The following is a 15773-nucleotide window of genomic DNA, read 5'->3' on the forward strand; positions in this document are numbered from 1 at the left end:
AAACGTTGTTGTGATGCCTCGTGTAAGGAGGAAAAATGCATACCATCACGTTTCCGACTTTGATAAAGGTCGGATTGTAGCCTATCGCGATTGCGGTTTACTGTATCGCGACATTGCTGCTCGCGTTGGTCGAGATCCAATGACTGTTAGGAGAATATAGAATCGGTGGTTTCAGGAGGGTAATACGGAACGCCGTGCTGGATCCCAACGGCCTCGTATTACTAGCAGTCGACATGACAGGCATCTTATCCGCATGGCTGTAACGGATCATGCAGCCACGTCTCGATCCCTGAGTCAACAGATGGGGACATTTGGAAGACAACAACCTTCTGCACGAACAGTTCGACGACGTTTGCAGCAGCATGGTCTATCAGTTCGGAGACCATGGCTGCGGTTACTCTTGACGCTGCATCACAGACAGGAGCGTTGCGATGGTGTACTCAACGACGAACCTGGGTGCACGAATGGCAAAACCTCATTTTTTCGGATGAATCCAGGTTCTGTTTACAGCATCATGATGGTCGCATCCGTGTTTGGCGACATCGCGGTGAACGCACATTGGAAGCGTCATTCGTCATCGCCATACTGGCGTATCACCAGCGTGATGGTAAGGGGTGCCATTGGTTACACGTCTCGGTCACCTCTTGCTCGCATTGACGGCACTTTGAACAGTGGACGTTACATTTCAGATGTGTTACGACCCGTGGCTCTACCCTTCATTCGATCCCTGCGAAACCCTACATTTCAGCAGGATAATGCACGACCGCATGTTGGAGGTCCTGTACGGGCCTTTCTGGATACAGAAAATGTTCGACTGCTGCCCTGGCCAGCACATTCTCCAAATCTCTCACCAATTGAAAACGTCTGGTCAATGGTGGCCGAGCAACTGGCTCGTCACAATACGCCAGTCACTACTCGTGATGAACTGTGGTATCGTGTTGAAGCTGCATGGGCAGCTGTACCTGTACACGCCATCCAAGCTGTGTTTGACTCAATGTCCAGGCCTTTGTTACGGCCAGAGGTGGTTGTTCTGGGTACTGATTTCTCAAGATCTATGCACCCAAACTGCGTGAAAATGTAATCACATGTCAGTTTCAGTATAATATATTTGTCCAATGAATACCCGTTTATCATCTGCATTTGTTCTTGGTGTAGCAATTTTAATGGCTAGTAGTGTATATGTTTTTGCTACATGATGTTTCTTTTATAGTGTTTATTATTTGTCAGTGGTCTGTGTTATTGAACTGAAGAACAGAATTCGTAAGGTATGATCAGCATCTGCCAGCTGAGCGTGTGGTGGCGGGTGTAGCTACATACCTTGACACTCTGGCAGAGGTGCAGCAGCGCTCCGGCGGGCAGCGACAGGGGGCGGCGGCCCTTGCGCAGGCAGGGTGGCAGCGTCAGCGCATCCATCAGCTCGTCCTGCCACCACAACAGCGAGCAACACTCAGCATTCAGCGTGCCAGCCCGTCCCAGGGGGTCCAGGCACGGAGAGCAGGGGAAAGGGACGTGGGAAACACAGCTCAGGATCACGGTCTACCCTTCCAATACCTGGCTCATTTACACAGCCCAACAAAAAAAGTTAAGCACCCATAGGACATGGTCAGATATCAGTCTAATTTCGTACATGTACACACCACCTGCAGGTATGTAAGTGATTACAACTACAGTTCTTTCTGGCATGTAGAGTGGCCACCAAAGATCATCAGTTTCTCCGTGTTTACTATTTTACCTGGCCTGACGGGGATACGCTAAGGTGATAAAAGTCATATACAGATGGCGGTAATATCGCGTACACGAGGTGTAAGAGACAATGGCGGAGCTGTTATTTGTACTCAGGCGATTGATGTGTAAAGGTTTCTGACGGGAATTAACAGACTTTGAACGTGGAATGTATAACGGATCTTTTATGTTAGGATAAATTTATTTTATTTTTGTTAGATGTTTTCGTTAAATAGCTGAATAAATTGTTATTAGGAATAATTTAATACAACAGAGTAGAAAAGATAAAAAGCCAAAGAGATGTTCATTGGGCGGACATTGTCGTAATGTAACGTCATTGCGTTGTTCGGTTGTTAAAACAAGTCGTTTGTGTTCCGTTCTGCTGTTCGGTCGTGCGCGTATCTGAAAGAAATTAGTTCGGGGACTATAATAAACTTTCACATAATAGTTGCGATTCGATGTTCCGACAAAAGGGGTTAACGTCAGTGTAAATTTGAATTGTGGGCGACGGGATTAGTTTTGACAGATACGTGAAAACGGACGTAACGAAAGTTGTTCGCATATCATCCTTGAACGTGACTTTTTATTTAATTAACGATTGCGGGCTCATTAAAAGCTATTATCTCATGATTAGGATCAATCCCGCTTTCCTCCTAGATAGTGATCATTCATTAACATTTACGTCAAGAAAAAGGGTTATTAATAAACGTGATATTTAATGACAATTACGTGTTATTCCGTTAGTGTGGAACCGACGTAATATCTCTGAAATGACACTGATACATAATTTGTGTTAAATACTGAACTGAGATAGGAAGTAAATTGAAATTAGTGAACATTTGATACTGAGACTATAAGAGCAGAAGCGCTTAAGGTTTCTCTTCTCTAAAATGGCAAAATAAGTACGAACTTTAACTCAATAGTCGACATTATGTATTAGCATTTCAAACTTGTTTTGACGACGCGCTGTTAAACAAAGGAACGTTGAATCTCTGTACGAGTAATAAAATTAAACCTAAAAACATACTTAATAACGGTGAACTCCGCTTTAACAAACTGCATTGCGTGTCGTCATCGGGCAATAACTGTTCAACCCTGGAGACTTGTGTGGTGAAATTAGAAGTCGGGCATATAAAACAAACTTAAAAATCCATTCAAGCTACAGTGGAGTCGGCACAACACGACGTGGGCAGTTATATATTTCCATTTCAGAAATCGTTAGGGTTTTCAATATTCCGAGATTCACAGTGCCAAGTATGTGTCGTGAATACCAAATTTAAGGCATATCCTCTCACTACGGGCAACGCAATGGCTGAAGGCCTTCACTTAACAACCGAGAGCAGCGGCGTTCGTGTAGAGGTGTCAGTACTAACAGACAAACAAGTCTGAGTGAAATAACCGCAGAAATCAATGCGAGACGCAAGATGAAAGTATCAGTTAGGACAGAGCGGCGAAATTGGGCGTTAATGGGCTGTGGCAGAAGAAGATCGACGCGAGTGTCTTTGAAAATAGCACGACATCGCCTGTAGTGCCTCTCCTGGGCTCATGACCATATCGGTTGTACCCTAGACCACTGGAAAACTGTGGCCTGGTTCCATGAGTCCCGATTTCAGTTGGTAAAAACTGATGGTAGGGTTAGGGTGTGGCGTAGACCCCAAGAAGCCATGGACCCAAGTTGTCCACAAGACACGTCGCAAGCTGGTGGTGGCCCCATAATGGTGTGGGCTGTGTTTACACGGAATGGATTGGGTTCTCTGGTCCAACTGAACCGATTATTGACTGGAAATAGTTATGTTCTGCTACATGAAGACCATTTGCGGCCATTAATGGGCTTCGTGTCCCCAAACAACGATGGAATTTTTGTGGACGACAGCGCGCCATGTCACCGGACCACTGCTGTTCGCGACTCGTTTGAAGAACAACCTGTACAGTTCGAACGAATGATTTAGCCACCCAGATCGCCCGACATGAATCCCATCAAACATTTATGGGATATGATCGAGAGTTCAGTTCATGCACAAATCCTTTACCGGCAACACTTTCGCAATTATGGACGGCTATAGAGGTAGCATGGCTCAATATTTCAGAAGGGAACTTCCATCGATCAATCGTTGAGTCCATGCCGTGTCGAGTTCCGGTACTACACTGGGCAAAAGGAGGTCCGACACAATATTAGGAGGTATCCTATGACTTTTGTCACCTCAGTGTATAGGGCATGAACAGAGTCAGATGTTAAGTGGTCACTGTGAAGGACACATAAATACGGAATATTCGTGGGAGACAGTGCTATCAGCGCCTAACAGAGAGTGAAACAGCATTCCCATTTGGCTGGTTGGTGGAATCGTGCAGTCTACAGATTTTTGGGGCATTCGGATGCGACAGTGGTCAAATGTTGGACTGTATTCAGAATGTCAGGGCAAGCATACCTATCATCAAGATTCCAGTTAACCACGCCTGACCACCACAAGTGAGGGTTACCATATTGTGCACCACCGACATTACAACCTCTTCACATCTGTGCCTGCCCCATCATGAGAACTGCCTGTATCATCCTGAATCATTGACAGAAGACTAGCAGCAGTCAGACTGCAGAAATAGTCTCCAATGTAAACTGTTATTAACATCACTACACAAACAGCTGTGACAGAATATGTACGGGACCAGCTCGAAACTCAACTCCATCCCATTGTCACTATCCAGGATATCAAGGACGAGGTAATACAGTTGTCAGCCAGCTTGCCTCAGGTGGGGATACAACCCCTTAATGATACCCTTCCCAACCGAATAAGTGCATACGTCGCAGCCAGAGGGAGTTCAACGTGATACTGTCAAGTTCTTTGTAAATTTGAGTCGATTTTGTAATCACTGAAACAGCATCGTCAATGGCCTTGCCGCAGTTGTAATATCGGTTCCCGCCAGATCACCGAAGTTAAGTGCTGTCTGGCTTACTAGCACTTAGTTGAGCGGTCGCCCGGGTCTGCCGAGCACTACTGACAAGCAACGTGCAGTCAGCCTTTGTGAGGCCAATTGAAGAGCTACTTGACTGAGAAGTAACTGCTCCGGTCACGAAAGCTGACAACAGTCGGGAGAGCAGTGTGCTGACCACATGCCTATCCTGCTTGCATCCAGTGACACCTATCAGCTGAGGATGACATGGTGGTTGGTGTGGTGTCACCGCCAGACACCACACTTGCTAGGTGGTAGCCTTTAAATCGGCCGCGGTCCGTTAGTATACGTCGGACCCGCGTGTCGCCAGTATCAGTGATTGCAGACCGAGCGCCGCCACACGGCAGGTCTAGTCTAGAGAGACTCCCTAGCACTCGCCCCAGTTGTACAGCCGACTTTGCTAGCGATGGTTCCCTGACTACATACGCTCTCATTTGCAGAGACGACAGTTTAGCATAGCCTTCAGCTACGTCATTTGCTACGACCTAGCAAGGCGCCATATTCAGTTACTATTGATATTGATATTGTGAATCATGTACGTTCAGGAGCGACGTTCATCATTAATGGATTAAAGTTAAGTATCAAACTAACTATGTCCGCTTTCTGAATTCTCATTCCTTGTCATGTTCCCGATCTCACGTCAGTATAGTTCTTCCCTCCTCACGCCAGCCTGGGTGAGCTAAAACGCGTGCATTTCGGCCTCCTCTCGTAACACGGTGTTGGCTCTTCTGCCAACACAACAGTTGGTTGGTATCGTTGGGCCTCCGGAGGCCTGTTCGGACGGAGTTGAGGACTCTTACCCTCTCAGTCCGTGAAATTCCGTTTCCTCCTCCCCTTCAGGGTGCTTAACCTTTTATGGATGGATGGATGGATATGGTGTTATGGGCGCTCAACAGTGTAGTCGTTAGCGCCCGAACGGAAACAACAACGGACGAGCTTAACCTTTCATGTCAGGCAGTGTATATTGTGTCGTTACACTCTCAACGATAGTCTATCCTGTGTAAGCCTCTTCATCTCCGCAGAACAGCTGCAACCTACATCCATGTCAAGCTACTTATTATACGCGAACTTTGGTCTCCTTCTACGGTTTTTATTCCCCACATTTCCCCTCATTACCAAATAAACTATCCCTTAGAGCACCTGGTCGTGCCCTGTCACTCTCTCCCCTCCTTTAGTCAAGTTGTACCATAAATATTTTTTCTCCCAGATGCGCTTCAGCACCTCTTGATTAGTTACTTTATATAGCAATCGAATCTTCAGCGCTCGTCTGCAGTACTACACTGCAAAAGCTTCTATTCTCTTCTTGTCTGAGCTGCTTGTCTTCCACGTTTCACACACACACTGACAACAGCATACCCTAGGAAAGGATGTAAGGGATATTTACTGGTACTATGTGTAACGAGAGCCATCTGTCACAAGTTTTAAAAACTGTTTCGCCACCACAACAAAACTTGCATGAGTTGCACCCTCCCCCAGCTCAGATCCTCGGTACGCCCCTTGCAAATAATCTGTCTGTAAACTGAAAGGCAAAAAGCCCTCATGGTGTTGGAAGAAAGCTTTGCCGAAAAGACGCTGCAACTGCCGTACACGAACAATAAGAATTAGTTTCCGGTCTCTCACTGTGCAGTAGCAAGCGGCGATTGACGTAAGATTCTTTTCGTGAAAGTTTCTTATGTTAGTTATATTAGTTACTAATGGATGTATTCCCTACAGTGTTGATGCATTTATTGAAAAATAAATACCTCAAGACGTGTATGCGCGCTGGTTGCAAAGGCGCACTGCGGAAAGGTTGCTACAACCTTGTGAAACAACTTGTAAGTTCTTCTATCCTCTCTGCGTAGACAAAGTGGATGCACGCCTCCTTGCTCTTCAGTTAAAAGGAAGACTATGCAAGGCTACTCTCTGGACAAATACTTTAAGAAAAGACTTCCTAACACTTAAATTTATATTAAATGTTAACATGTTTTTCATTTTAGTGGTAGCTTCTTTTACTATTGGAAGTATACAAATTATATCCTCCCCACTTCTACTGCGGTCAGCTAACTCGTCTGCTACTTTCAGCGTCCCATTTCCTAATCTAATTCCTCATCATCATCTGACTTAATCACTTCGCAATACCTTTTTTAGACTTTATCCATTCCTTTCAACTGATTACCCAAGCCGTTTGCCCCCTGTGGCAGTATGACACTGTCATAGACAAATCTTAGCATCTTTTATTTCTGCCTCCTGAACTCTCACTCCGTTTCCAAGTTTTCTGCTCAGTGTTCTCTACCACTTGAGGTACAAGTTGAATAATATGTGACATAGATTGCATCCACGTCTCACACGCATGTCAATTTTTGCTTTCTTTCATGTCATCTTAGAAACTGCAGTGTGGTTCCCTTACAAGCTGTAGACAGCCTTTCACTCCCCGTAGTTCCCTGGACTTCAGAATTCTAGTCCCCAGTAATTTATGACTGTTCTCAAATTCTTGCCATAGCTGGTTAAAGGCCTATAACGGGTTTTTGCATTAGGAGTCGGTTAGAGTGTGAAAACGTTTTGACTTTGTTGTTTTCAGATAAATCAACAGTCGTCCAAGGTTGACCGAAACTTCATAACATAAAATAAGGAAGACTATTGGAATTCGGTACATACCGTGTGACATTCGCTCACATGGAGGCAGCACCTTCTGCATAAAATTTATTTTCGGCACCTCGATTAATATATTAGACGAACTGGGCTCTGGATTCCTCATTGATATTTCTTACCAATGATATTCATATTGTATTTTTCACGTCCAGCCGTAAATAAACTTAAGGGATTTACGTTGTTCTACAGTCTTTGAAAACAAGTTATTACTAACCCTTATTGCTCTTTCTTGTCACTACGTATGTGGGAAGATGAAGAGGACCTTTTGGAAGCTAATTCACATACCATGCAATCCGTGCGGGACTACGCGAATAAGGTGATAAGGGAGAGGTAAGCAACACAAAAATTGAAAACATACATAGCAAACCGTATTTTGTTCCCTTTTTGGGTAATTTGAAAGTGACACTCTTCTAAAATGATGACAATGAAAACATAATTGTAACACGTAACAAATTAAACAGAAATTTGAATGCTGTGTCAATTACAAATACGTTTGAAATTGTCGGACATATGAATGGACAAGGAAATACTATTAACTTTTGGATAACAATGTGAAATTTCGACATAACGGAAATGTGGTATGAGTACAGACCATGCTGCCTCTAGTAAGGCCTTTACTTCGAGGTTGGCTTACCTCTTTGTTGATATAATAGTAACCTTCTTCCAAGGACGTTGTCGAAGTCTGCTTCTCCAAAGTCTTTTTGCCGGAAATCGGTGGTTTAGTCTCTTCTGCTGTCGTCGGTTTGGCCTGTAAAAGTTATAGTTCCAATCAAAATTCCACAGGTAACGGAACTAACTTCGGTGTCGAATTTGTTCACCTTGCTATTATGATTTTTCTTTAAGGGAAAATATAGATGTACATCCAACGGCAGAACCAGTAAATTATCAGCCAAACACTTTAAGGTACAGTATGTTCCCCAAAAAGTTGCTGAAAAGTTCAGATTTTATAATTATAATTATATACAATAGCATACTATCTAGGGTATTCAATGAGGTATAACACGCTATGTGAACGTAAGGATTGAATTAAGTATCTTTAAATATATGGGTAAGTTACAGTACGACCTGGTATATTACATGTTTAGGAGCGAAGAGCCAAAACTGATTCACTTCTCATTGGCAGCTCCTCAAAAACATCAGTCTCCAGTTCTGGAACAGTCGTGGGCGGCGCCATAAATTATCCAACTGAACACACACACACACACAAACACACACACACACACACACACACACACACACACACACACACACACACACAAACAAACAAACACAGGCCCATCATGGTTCTGGTCTTGTGAGCAGTACCTTAGAGCTAACAGCAAACGGTTTCGAATGACTTGGATGCATCGCCTGAGATAGAGTCGATTCTTAGGTTTGACACTAAGCTGCAGTTCGTAAGAGAATGAAATAAAGCATCATTCGATAGGCCCCGATCTACGATTCGTCTGTGTCCAATTTGTTCCTGGACTACGGAATACTATAATGCGGCATATACAATGGGTTTTCTTACGTAGAGATCACCTCACAAAAACAACTGAGGACATTTTGAATGTATAATCTGCGTTTTACTGCTTGTCGGATTCAAAACAGGAAAGTTACGTTCTGAAACCTATTCTGGGTGGCTGTGAGCAAGAGTTTACTACAGGGTGTTTCAAAAATGACAGGTATATTTGAAACGGCAATAAGAACTAAACGAGCAGCGATAGAAATACACCGTTTGTTGCAATATGCTTGGGACAACAGTACATTTTCAGGCGGACAATCTTTCGAAATTACAGTAGTTACAATTTTCAACAACAGATGGCGCTGCAAGTGATGTGAAAGATATAGATGACAACGCAGTCTGTGGGTGCGCCATTCTGTACGTCGTCTTTCTGCTGTAAGCGTGTGCTGTTCACAACGTGCAAGTGTGCTGTGGACAACATGGTTTATTCCTTAGAACAGAGCATTTTTCTGGTGTTGGAATTCCACCGCCTAGAACACAGTGTTGTTGCAACAAGACGAAGTTTTCAACGGAGGTTTAATGTAACCAAAGGACCGAAAAGCGATACAATAAAGGATCTGTTTGAAAAATTTCAACGGACTGGGAACGTGAAACGTGACGGATGAACGTGCTGGAAAGGTAGGGCGACCGCGTACGGCAACCACAGAGGGCAACGCGCAGCTAGTGCAGCAGGTGATCCAACAGCGGCCTCGGGTTTCCGTTCGTCGTGTTGCAGCTGCGGTCCAAATGACGCCAACGTCCACGTATCATCTCATGCGCCAGAGTTTACACCTCTATCCATACAAAATTCAAACGCGGCAACCCCTCAGCGCCGCTACCATTGCTGCACGAGAGACATTCGCTAACGATATAGTGCACAGGATTGATGATGGCGATATGCATGTGGGCAGCATTTGGTTTACTGACGAAGCTTATTTTTACCTGGACGGCTTCGTCAATAAACAGAACTGGCGCATATGGGGAACCGGAAAGCCCCATGTTGCAGTCCCATCGTCCCTGCATCCTCAAAAAGTACTGGTCTGGGCCGCCATTTCTTCCAAAGGAATCATTGGCCCATTTTTCAGATCCGAAACGATTACTGCATCACGCTATCTGGACATTCTTCGTGAATTTGTGGCGGTACAAACTGCCTTAGACGACACTGCGAACACCTCGTGGTTTATGCAAGATGGTGCCCGGCCACATCGCACGGCCGACGTCTTTAATTTCCTGAATGAATATTTCGATGATCGTGTCATTGCTTTGGGCTATCCGAAACATACAGGAGGCGGCGTGGATTGGCCTCCCTATTCGCCAGACATGAACCCCTGTGACTTCTTTCTGTGGGGACACTTGAAAGACCAGGTGTACCGCCAGAATCCAGAAACAATTGAACAGCTGAAGCAGTACATCTCATCTGCATGTTAAGCCATTCCGCCAGACACGTTGTCAAAGGTTTCGGGTAATTTCATTCAGAGACTACGCCATATTATTGCTACGCATGGTGCATATGTGGAAAATATCGTTTCCCAGACCGCAGCGCCATCTGTTGTTGACAATTGTAACTACTGTAATTTCGAAAGTTTGTCTGCCTGAAAATGTACTGTTGTCCCAAGCATATTGCAACAAACGGTGTATTTCTATCGCTGCTCGTTTAGTTTGTATTGCCGTTTCAAATATACCGGTCGTTTTTGAAACACCCTGTATCATCTCTGGTTGTAGCTGCTCGTGGTCTACCTCGCCTTGATCTTCGTCGTACACATTACTGAATCGCTTCCTTAGTCGCATAGCATTCCTATTGGACACTCCAGTGATATTTGCTGATTCACAGCGTGACTGACTAGCTTCTATCCTACCATTGGCTCGTCATGAAGTAGATCCGAATCAGATCAGTCCATCTTTATTGAGTGATCGCTACACGCCACGCCAAATAAATGTAAAGCACTAAAACTTGAGCAAATCAACCTTCTTATGGGGCACTTGACTCTGTCGTCTGAACGGGCTCTTCCATACAATTACTTATGCGTGCGTAGTGAACTGTTGTATTCCAAATTGTAGACACAGCAGTCTCTCTAGGGTGTAATTCTGCTAGCTTCACCAGTCTTTGCGACCAATCAGTGAGCTATACGAGTACTGTAGAGAGGTGGACGCTTAATTAAAGTAATAAAATCTAGGCCCTTTTTAATATCAGTGGCATACAGAGCAACAACATGAGGCTGTTGTCCCTACCATACAATTAGAGGTCAGCAACAGCAACAGAAAATTCTGTAACCGACAAAAGGAGATTATCACTTAAAATATGCCTCTAACGCAAACCTCATCATACTTTATTCGTATCACTAACAGGCTCATTGCGTTCGAACTAGGCTGCAGTTTCAATAATTACAAATACCACAGGGGTGCTTAAGGAAGCATGTTTTTATCAGTTAGAAGACGTTTGGCTGGACTTCACGTTGATCTCATTACGAGAACAACGAAGATACGAGGACATGTTTATTATACTGATAAAGTAACTGGAATCGTTCCAGTTTTCACAATAGACCTACTTGTACTTTAAATATTTCTTAGTGGCGATGGTAAATTAACATGCCTGTACTAGCATAACAGCGAATAGTTAGTGCCTGTACTGACAAACACTTCTGCTTATTCGATTTTGTATCTGGGATCTGAATGGACGCAGCTAATGACTGTCAAAATAAAACAAAGGAAAGAAAGTAATGCAGATGATATAGTTTGACTTCGAGGTACAGAGGGAAAGCTGATTTTGTTCATCGTCAATGACAGCTGCGTAATCGCTGTACAGGAAAAGCACTGCTTGAATTCTCGTTGATGAACTAAATCAACTGCTTCCTCTGCTATTCATAATATCCTCTGCGCTTTGATTAGGTATTTTATAAGTTTTATAAAAATTTTGCACATTGTGTTAGTTGCAATGTCAGAATTCATGCAGATGACGCGATGATGTATGGCAAAATTTACCTAGTAAATTAGTAGCAATATATAGAGTCAAATCTTGACGAAATACCAGGTTAAGGTAAAGGTAGCTATGTTTTAATGCAGCGAAATATGAAATTATGCAATATATAAAACATAAAATTCAGAGGTGGCTGCTCGATTTGCTACCGTTAGGCCCGATCAACACGCGAGCATTATGGGGAATCTTCGTGAACACTACTAAGAAAATTTAGAGATTCGCTATTTGAAAGTGACTGCAGGTCGATTCTACTGCCGCCAACTTACTTTTCGCGGAAGGATCACTAAGAGAAAAGTGGTCTCATACGGAGGTATATAGAAAGTCATTTATCCCTCCCTCTATTTGCGAATGAAACAGGAAAGAAATAGACTGATAATGGTACAAGGTACCCTCCGTCAGGCACCATACGGTGGCTTGTGAAGTATGTATGTAGATGCAGACATAGAAAAATTTATTAGCCTTTGATTACACTATTACTGAATCGCAACTACAGTGAGTACGGTATACAAATACAAATACTTGTATGTAATAATGTGTGAGGATGAGATGGAACGATCGCTTACGCTCAAATGACCAGTTTCACCTCACTGATTGGGTACTGTGAAACTTGTGTATGCCTACAATATAAATTCTTTACAGAAAACACGTACTGCCTACTCTAGAGTACTGCTTATATGTATATGATCCGTATCAAGTTAAACTAAAAGGGAATATCAAGAAATAAAGAAAGCGCGAACTGTCACAGCCATTTTGCACTAGCGGAAGAATGGAGCAGAGGTAATGTAAACTCCAAACTAACATACTCTTCAAGAAAGACGGCTATTATCTTTCCAAAACCGAATTCATAATTCCAAAGTCCTGTTTTCAAGCCGGCCGCTGTGGCCGAGCGGTTCTAGGTGTTTCAATCTGGAACCGCGCAACCGTTTCGGTCGCAAGTTCGAATCCTGCCTCGGGCATGGATGTGTGTGATGTTCTTAGGTTAGTTAGGTTTAAGTAGTTCTAAGTTCTAGGGGACTGATGACCTCAGATGTTAAGTCCAATAGCGCTTAGAGCCATTTGAACCTGTTTTCAAAACGAAATCTGATAATATTCTTCGAGGACAATGAAAATAAATCGCACTAATAACAGGTAGAAAATAAGCAGTTATTCTTAAGCCCTCCGTTATATAGTGGAATCAGGTAAGATCGTAGTAAATAGTGATGTAAAAAGTCCTCTCTGCACAATAATTTACAGAGAGCATAGGTAGAGATTGAGTTGTCGGATCCGGTACTACTCTTAAATCAGAAAAATTTACTTCTTATTGGGACTGAAGATGATGAAGAACTTGTTAATCGTCCCATTGTGATTGTATCCATCTGACAATATTATTACGAACAATGGGCTATAGAGACATTTGACAAATTTTCTTCATGAATCGTGCTATACAGGCAGACATCAGGAGTACTGTTTACCGTTTCATGGGATAATCTAATAAGTATGTGTACGCTTGCTAGTGTTTGCGAGGAAGTGGATGAGTAGCTGAGCTGGGAGAGAACATAAGCTATTTCACTCAAACTTAGGAGCAGCGCGTAAATCATTGTGTTTGGTAATACGTAGATACTATCATGCACATGTTTTGCGGAAAAATAATTTAAAAAACGATATTGGGAGAAAGAGAAAGCTCAAGTCTGTGCTGTGGCACCTTAAATCTCTAACAGACTACATAAACTGCTCAAATTAATGAAGGGTTCGTACAAAATATTATGTTAGATTACGGGAAGCACGTAACGTCCGCAGCTTGCTGTACGATTCCTCTGTATTATTAATGTGGACTGTTTTGGGAAGGTTGAAGTCTAGCCAGTTCGTTCTTTGGGCCTGGTGCTCAGGAGAAGTGGTGCTACAGTCGATTCCCTGTCGAGAAACAGAAGGGGAAAATACACTGCTCTACCTGAGGCTGACCGCCTTAGTGCAATTTATATGCGTACGCTTTTCTTTGATCTGCAGCTTGTGATACAGAAATAAGATATTTTCGGAATTAATGATTTCCTAAAGACTAGAAAAGGGAATTTTTCATGTGACGTGCGTTAATACTCCACGAACAACGTAACAGGAAAATTGAAGACCAAGAAAGGATTATAATGTGAAAAACAGATTACAGAAGATGTAGGATGTGATAGGTATGCAGACATGAATAGATCAGCACGAGTCGAAAGACTGATCTCTTACAGGAACAAATAGGAAAATAAAGATAGAGAAGCACTATTTCTTATCGAAAGTGAAAGGCGTAGTGCATTTAGTGAGTCTGATGAGCTACTTGACTTGCTTTGTTGTTTTTCCCACATTTATTCAGTCCAATGTGTAAGCAAATATGAGAGTAATATCGCAACTAACTGATTTGTGTTTCCTAGAAATACGTTTATATTATCATGCTTCGCCATTAAATGCACCAATACCCGACACCTATTCCTTTCTCTCTCTCTCTCCTCTCTCTCTGTTTTTAGGAGTAACTTACATGTAGCATATACCTTCGAAAGGTTGTCTAAATTTGCCTGGTGCACTTCGTTACAAATATGTTAAGTTCATGGCAAAAGAACAGCAAAGAAACATACGCGGCTTATAGAGAAGTGTGTAACTGGTGTAAAATCTGGTGACAAAGGTAGCAAAGCAGGAACTGCTCTCCATGATAAGTTACAATTATATGAATAATCTCTGCCCCTTATTTTAAGTAAGAAAATATAGGCAGATAGTGACTTGTAGAAACGTGAGAACCATAACGATGATATTTTTGTTCACGGACTGTTAGCCGTCCCAATCTCAAATAGTAAAAGAGGGATTCTGTATACAAATCACTCATGAGTTATTTCTCTAGAGAGATCTCGTAAACAGATATCTTCACCCAATAAATAGCAGAAATTTCTGTTGTTCTCATTGAGAAAAACAGTAAGTGTGGCATAAACGTTACCACTCAATCACTGTTACGTTTGCATACTCTTCGCGTTTATATACACGAGAGTGTTACATTAATATGCATAATTGGTCGTAATTTGTTGTTCTAAACATGGGATAATAATCATTACACAGATCTCCTACCAATTACGTCAAGAAAAATGGTGTGCCAGAAAAATTGAACAAACTCACACAAAACTCCTATATAAACAACATATTAAATAACAATAGTTTTCAGAACGTAAATTTCCTTGCAAGCACATGCTTAGTAAACAGGAACTACATACAGAATTCTAATGATCTGAATGTAACAAAAAAAAAAGAAGAACTAAAATTTGTAGGAAAATGAGACAGAATTGCTCTATAAGAATGGGAAAACAGGGCAGGATACAAAATTGAAAAGATGAGGCACACGTAAGAAAAGCTTTTGAACTACTACGAAATATCCACCTACTTACAGCAAATGTATTTTTCACCGAAAAAAGCCGATACCATAGTAATGTGATAGCGCAGTGACCTGAAATCGTTGTTTAGTGTCCAGGCTTAAGCTACGAGTACATGACATCCACTATCGAACTTTCTGAAAAGTATCATCTTCAGTTCCATTGGCGATATGAGCAAATAATTATGTTCGTATTAAACGGTCAAATTTTTCTATGATAACATCATGAGCATCGTTTAGTACAACTGAAGGGATGGTTCTTTTGAAAAGAGCATGACTGATTTACTTTATAATCTTTTTCCAGCTGAGCCTGTGGCCTTTTCATCGCCCAGAAGTAAAATCCCGATCTGCCTCGTCAAGAATCGATTTGAGGCTGAAGGCGGCAGATACAGACTGTTGTTTTTGTGCATTTACTCACTGAGTGCGAAAAACATGCTGACTGTTTCACTGTGTGCGAGATGTAATTAATCTGATATTGTGTTTTCAATATCTGCCAGAGCGGTGTGGAGCGGACTGCAGGATATTCTAAGGTTTCTGACTAAATCTACACATTGGTGATGTGTAAGCAGATTTTATCGAGATAACAGCATCTTCCAGTTAATATATTCTAGAATTTCTGTAACAAGCCCTCTCTTTTCTTGTTTACACTCTAT

The 15773-nt window shown here is 42.5% G+C and overlaps 1 protein-coding gene across 11 annotated transcripts in view; it reads right to left on the bottom strand.

Annotated features, from left to right (window-relative positions):
* LOC124804602 (serine-rich adhesin for platelets) overlaps positions 1–15773 on the bottom strand; it is a 416342-nt gene that overhangs the window by 183480 nt on the left and 217089 nt on the right. For 9 of the 11 annotated variants that reach the window (XM_047265247.1, XM_047265086.1, XM_047265481.1 and 6 more), the window contains 2 exons: positions 7931–8044; positions 1318–1422 (listed from right to left, as the gene is read on the bottom strand). In XM_047265247.1, coding sequence (XP_047121203.1) covers positions 1318–1422; positions 7931–8044 — 219 coding nt within the window. The remainder of the gene's footprint in view (positions 1–1317; positions 1423–7930; positions 8045–15773) is intronic. The other 2 variants (XM_047265324.1, XM_047264999.1) reach the window with 1 other exon arrangement.

This window comes from Schistocerca piceifrons, chromosome 1 (genome assembly GCF_021461385.2).
Source record: "Schistocerca piceifrons isolate TAMUIC-IGC-003096 chromosome 1, iqSchPice1.1, whole genome shotgun sequence".
Lineage (NCBI taxonomy): Eukaryota > Metazoa > Arthropoda > Insecta > Orthoptera > Acrididae > Schistocerca > Schistocerca piceifrons.